At 35.8% G+C, this 6,124-nt stretch overlaps 1 protein-coding gene across 2 annotated transcripts; it reads left to right on the plus strand.

Moving 5' to 3' along the window:
• Positions 1-206: 206 nt before the first annotated feature.
• LOC104904844 (probable zinc metallopeptidase EGY3, chloroplastic) lies at positions 207-5,263 on the plus strand. Of its 2 annotated transcripts, XM_010693240.4 has the most exons (6): positions 208-886; positions 1,354-1,551; positions 2,530-2,754; positions 3,365-3,603; positions 4,113-4,267; positions 4,804-5,263. In XM_010693240.4, exons 1-6 carry the CDS (start codon positions 380-382, stop codon positions 5,157-5,159), a joined length of 1,680 nt encoding a protein of 559 aa, XP_010691542.2. In that variant the 5' UTR covers positions 208-379; the 3' UTR covers positions 5,160-5,263. The 2 variants fall into 2 exon arrangements, with proteins under 2 accessions (XP_010691543.2, XP_010691542.2); XM_010693241.4 differs by lacking the exon at positions 2,530-2,754 and having other exon boundaries at positions 207-886.
• Positions 5,264-6,124: the final 861 nt, after the last annotated feature.

The following is a 6,124-nucleotide window of genomic DNA, read 5'->3' on the forward strand; positions in this document are numbered from 1 at the left end:
GAAAGTTAGCCGGAATAATTACTGGAGTTATTGTGGATGAAAGAGATGTAAGGAGGGAATTGTGGATGAAAGAGATGTAGGGAAATACAACCCATGTATACAAATACAAAAATACAAGGCGTTAAATGGAAATTCTAAGGCGGTATTTAGCAAGACCCCCTAACTTTGGAAGGTCTGTTCTTCCCATATTCAAATACCATACTCTTTTTTGTCATCACTATCAAATCACCATCCACCTGTGAAACTCACTGAATCTTCTCCAACTTTCCAGACTCAAAACCCAGAAAAATCCCATCATCTCTTCAAATTAAACTCTTCTTATTTCTTCTCCAATGATCAAATTCAAGCTCCCATCTTTCAGTCTCAATCTGACATTTCAATGGCAACCCTCTTCAGTTCTCCACCTTCCTCAACATGGGTCCCAATTAAAATTCAAAATTCATATCAAAAGCTTCCATCTTTTCCCATTTCTCACTACCCATTTTCTATCTCCTCCTTAAAACCCAGAAAACTCTGCTTCTCTTTGCAAGATGAGAGAGAAAGAGAGACTTCTTCTGTAGCTGTTGTGGATGAAAACACAAAGAATGAAGATACCCAGAAAAGAGAAGAAGAAAAATTTGAGGAAAAACAAGATGATGAGCAACAAGAATTGGATTGGAAAACAGATGAAGAATTCAAGAAATTTATGGGAAATCCGTCAATTGAAGCTGCAATTAAGCTAGAGAAGAAAAGGACTGATAGAAAGCTTAAAGAACTTGATGCTGAAAGTAACAGTGATAATCCAATTGTGGGAGTTTTCAATAAAATTGCTCGTGATAATTTGTTGAGAGAGAAAGAGAGACTGGAAAAAGTTGAACAAGCTTTTAAAGCCCTTGATCTTAACAAGGTAATTTTTTTTTAATAATTTCTATGTTGTTTTCTCTTTCTAATTTCTACTTTTGCTTAATTGTAAGTGTTGATCAATAGTACTTGGAATTAGTGGATTATAGTGAACATATGGGAATTGGTAATGCATGAATTGTGTAGGAGTAATATTGATCAGTGTTACTCCGACACCTTCATTTACCTCAAAAACGGGTTGTCTTCGTGTCGGACACGACACTTTACTTGGATACTTCATTTTAAACTAAAAACTTGGCTTTTTTCTACAAAATAGCCGAGTGTCACTTGTATTCGAGTAGACGCTCAATCCGTGTCTGATAACATAGATATTGATAATGCTGCTAGTTGTATACTTGTATTTGTTTTGCTTATGATCTTGAATAAATTATGAAGTAAGTGATGTTTATTATTTTATATTCTTGTATTTGGTGCATAGAGGAAATGATTGTGTGTAAATTTTGTGATTTTCAGTTAAAGAGTTGCTTTGGATTTGATTCATTTTTTGCAACGGATGTCCGGAGATTTGGGGATGGGGGGATTTTCATAGGGAATTTGAGAAAGCCCATTGAAGAAGTCATGCCCAAATTGGAGAAGAAACTCTCTGAGGCGGCAGGGACGGATATTGTGTTATGGTTTATGGAAGAGAAGAAGGATGATATTACAAAACAGGTATGCAAGTTCATGATTCATTATATGATCAGTCTGTATGTATATTGTGATTTTTTCGTGCTTCGATGTTTTAAAGCCAATAGTGAAATTAGAGGGCCATTTTTATATATTGAAACTGGTCGAATTATTCCTCAAGAGCTTCTATCTATACCTTAGGCTTCCTTCACCACTTCCCTTTTATTCAAAATTTCAAAGTGAACTTTATCATATGTAATGATAGTTCTGTCCAGAAAATGTTTGAATTCGGCAATGCAAGCTAGGTAAGTAGAGTGCTGAAGGGATGTGAACTTGCATAGATAGATCAGAAATGACTGAGAATCTTTGATGTGGTGGCTGATCGCTGCTGGTGTTTGAGCCAGCTCCGTGGGGACTATAGACTGACTTACAGGTTGGATATTTTCTTGGAGTTTATGGGCGTATAGGTAACTCGTTTCGATGCTCCTTAGGTGCAAGGATTTAGGCCACAATCTTCATTTTAGAAATTTCATCTACCTCTATAAATAGATTACAAAATTAAAATATGATAATTAATCAATGATCGGAAATATTGCAGCTAACTAGGAGAAGTAATTACAAAAATTATGTTGACGGTAACTCTGATTAAATAGAAATGCATTTGATACAGATGGAACAGATTGGTAATCCTAACTTCAATTTATATATTAAACCTGTGTCTTCATGCTATGGATGAGCTTGAACAGGTAGATGCGTGACAAAATTATTTTAGAGCTAGAAAAACTGCATGAGACTATAATATTATTTCTAGGAGCTAGTCTATCAACTGCCTTGTTGCTTATCTTAACCTTTCTTGATCAAATTGACTTTATTGTTTTTGTGATATGAAGAATTACTCAAATTCATCTTGTAGTGATGTAAAATAAAGCACTATTTTCCCGACATGCATACTTTTAGTTTGTTGCATCCAAACTCATTGGTCACTGCATCTATGTGAAACTTACCTTCTGTTTCTCTTTCAAGGTCTGCTTGGTACAACCGAAGTCAGAAATTGACCTCCAATTTGAATCCATGAAGTTGAGCACTCCTTGGGGGTACTTCAGTGCCATAGGTTTGGGTGTTGCAACTTTTGGAACAATTGCTCTGACTAGTGGTTTCTTTGTCAAGCCTGGTGCAACGTTTGATGACTACCTGGCAGATGTCGTGCCTCTTTTTGGTGGTTTTCTAACCATCTTGGGTGTTTCTGAGGTGTGTTTATACTCTATATTCTCCTTTACGGAGTGAACTTTATATGTTCTGTTGTTTGATGCTTCTATCATTTTGTACGAAATTGGTCATTTTCTTTGGACTTTGATGGAGCAATTAACTTTTTTTTCCTTTCTATTATATGGTGGAATGTGCCCATGGGAATGGCACAAGGGACGTCATTGTGAGCGTAACTTACATCCTTTATGGTTCCTTCTTTTTGTCAGTGGCTTGACCATTAATTATGTGGTAAAGACAAAAGGGTCATGACTCATTGGGTTTCTTTTCGTACCAGTCACTACCAAGGCCACATATACTAAATTATAAAACTCATGGGACTCTGAGTGCGTTGCTATGGGTTCTGAAGACTCGTATGCTACCCATGGGACTCACTCACACATCAGTTTCAGCATAATAACATCTACGTGGTACCTTAATTAAGTGAGTAGTTGTGGACTTGTGGTGGCAGATTTTAGATGTCTGTCTCTGTCCTGATGTCGAGGTGCACATGTTGTCTTAAGAACAAAATGATGATGCCTAGTGTCAAATTGTGATAGTTTCTTTTTTTTCTACATCTACTTTCTGAACATTCTCTGATGTTTATATCTGTCAGATTGCCACAAGGTTGACCGCAAATCGCTATGGGATTAAGCTCAGTCCATCATTTCTTGTTCCATCGAATTGGACAGGGTGTTTGGGAGTGATGAATAACTATGAGTCCCTCCTCCCCAATAAAAAGGCTCTTTTTGATATCCCTGTGGCTCGTACAGCCAGTGCATACTTGACTTCCCTGGCACTTGCAGTTGTTGCCTTTGTATCAGATGGTAGCTTCAATGGAGGTGATAATGCATTGTAAGGTTCCCTCACTGTCTTTGCTTGTTTTACTATATCCTGAAACTTCTGTTTGTTTTTTTGAAAAAAACAGAAAAATGCTTAAGACTCAATAATACAATTAGATGATCCGGAGTTTAAGACACGCATACTTTCTGGCATTCTCCATGTCTATGATCTGGGTATGGTCTGTGTCCATTGTAGATGGAATCAGGTTCACATTTACTAGGAAAATTAATTTAACCTTTATAGTATAATATGTTTACATTTTTGGCAAATAGAGTATACTCCTCAGATAGAGATAGTAATTGCTAACAAATAGAATCCTTCTACAATCAAAACACTTAATCAGCACTAAATACTTTTCTATATAGAGGAAAATACATTTTGTTAGCGCTAGTCTTAACATTGAACAACCTTAAAACAAATACTTTTTATAAGCTTATTGTTTTACCACTACTAAGATGTGCTTGATGTCTTGTCGTGTCCCGTGATAGTTATGATCTTAATAGTATCTTTTGTATTTGCAGGTTTATAAGACCTCAATTTTTCGTGAACAATCCTTTGTTTTCCTTCATCCAGTATGTCGTTGGACCTTATACAGATGATCTTGGAAACGTATTGCCTTATGCGGTGGAAGGACTGGGAGTACCAGTTGATCCCCTTGCCTTTGCAGGACTCTTAGGTTGGTCTCCTACCTTCCTGTGTATTCCCTTTTTCTCTGGTGAATCCGTTATTCATCTCGAGCTCACATTCTTTTGGTCAGTACACACTGATTTCCCACAAGAAATTCAACACATTTTCTTCTTCTGCATATTATGTAGAGAATGTTTTCCAGAACCACCCTTTTGCCTATATTTATAGATGGTCAAGTGAAAAATCAGGGAACAAGGGTTGAAAACTGATTTCTTTGACACGAGTAATGGATAAACATGCTAGCTACCCAAAACCCGGTATTATATAATATTGCCACATCACCCCTTGGTATATTATTAAGAAAATATAACAAGCGGGATTCATGTGATAGGAGACATATAAAAAAGATATTACTAAATAAGGAAAACGCTACAAATAATATAGAAGATTGGGCGAAGTAGTAGGAATATTTTTCATGAAGAAGAAATAGAAATCTTAGGGGCAGTATGCAAACTAAGACATAAGTGGTTTTAGCCATATCAGTTCTTGCTTCTTAAGGATTCTGACTATGCCATCTTTTCTTAGGGATGGTGGTGACTTCACTAAACTTGTTGCCTTGTGGAAGACTTGAAGGGGGTAGGATTGCACAGGCCATGTTTGGAAGGAACATTGCCACATTGCTTTCGTTCGCCACTTCTTTACTACTCGGTATTGGCGGTTTAAGTGGGAGTGTTATCTGTCTCGCATGGGGATTGTTTGCTACATTCTTTCGAGGCGGAGAAGAAATTCCTGCTAAGGATGAGATAACTCCATTAGGTGATGATCGATACGCTTGGGGTGTTGTTCTGTTCCTTATATGCTTCCTCACTCTCTTCCCGAATGGAGGAGGAACCTTCTCAAGCTCCTTCTTCAGTGCGCCATTTTTCAGAGGCGATTTGTAAATTGGGGATTTAGTTTCAAGTTGTATATTCTTTGGTCTTAAGTAATTGTGTTTGTTGATGTGTTTTTGATCCATAATCTTGTAAATAAAACTGTTTTGGGATGATTTTGATCCTATTGTTTAGTGAAATATGATGCTAGTTGTATATTGTTTTAAATATATGGCTTTTGGTTTTCTATTCTCTAAATTAGTTTCCCACTATGAAAAATAAAATTTGGGGAATGTTCGAGCATGGAATTATGTAAAATTTCTACAAATTACTTTCTCCGTTTTCTAAAGATGTACCATTTGCCTAATACAGAAAAAGAGTCCAAATAAATACGAAGTTGACTTCATAATTAAACGTAAATAATAATTTATCAAAAGTGTTTTAAGTTTTTTTTACCTTAAACTTCCTTTTTCAGTTGCATATTTGTATGCCACGTTGTCAAGTGTATTTAAAAAAAAATCAAAATACATAAAAATTGCGGTTTACGGTATGATTTTGGTTTACAAAAATTAAAACCTATCCAAACTGTAAATAGCTGTTTATTTGAAATCATAACGCAAATCGCAATTTTGAAACCGCAAATAAATCCAAACCGCGAAAAAATAGTTTGGTGCATTACCAACCAAATATAGTACTTTTAAGAAAAAAAAAAAGTTGATATAGTAAATCAAGAATTTTGGATTTTGGGTTGAAAGAGGTTAGGCAACATCAAAGTCCTAAACCAAATTTGCTCCCATGAAGGCATGAACTAGTTAAATGAGAATATTTATAGTACACCTGAGTGTACCATTCTCATGGTACACCCAAGACTATTTTCTCTAAATGAGCAAAATGAGCGAATGAGCAAAATGAACAAATGAGCAAATGAGCAAACATTTCTACTCATTTAAGAAAATGAACAATCACTTTTATTACAAAATGAGCAAAAGAGTAAATAAGCAAAATGCCTATATGAACAAATTTATTGTCAAATGAGC

Source organism: Beta vulgaris, chromosome 9 (assembly GCF_026745355.1).
Source record: "Beta vulgaris subsp. vulgaris cultivar EL10 chromosome 9, EL10.2, whole genome shotgun sequence".
Lineage (NCBI taxonomy): Eukaryota > Viridiplantae > Streptophyta > Magnoliopsida > Caryophyllales > Amaranthaceae > Beta > Beta vulgaris.

What these genes read in the sequence shown, in the direction of transcription:
- LOC104904844 (XM_010693240.4), top strand. Translation starts at nt 380, where the DNA reads ATGGCAACCCTCTTCAGTTCTCCACCTTCCTCAACATGGGTCCCAATT. An exon ending in AATGGAGGTGATAATGCATT is followed by an intron (nt 3,604 to 4,112) that starts GTAAGGTTCCCT and finishes TTGTATTTGCAG; the next exon opens with GTTTATAAGACCTCAATTTT. An exon ending in TGCCTTTGCAGGACTCTTAG is followed by an intron (nt 4,268 to 4,803) that starts GTTGGTCTCCTA and finishes ATCTTTTCTTAG; the next exon opens with GGATGGTGGTGACTTCACTA.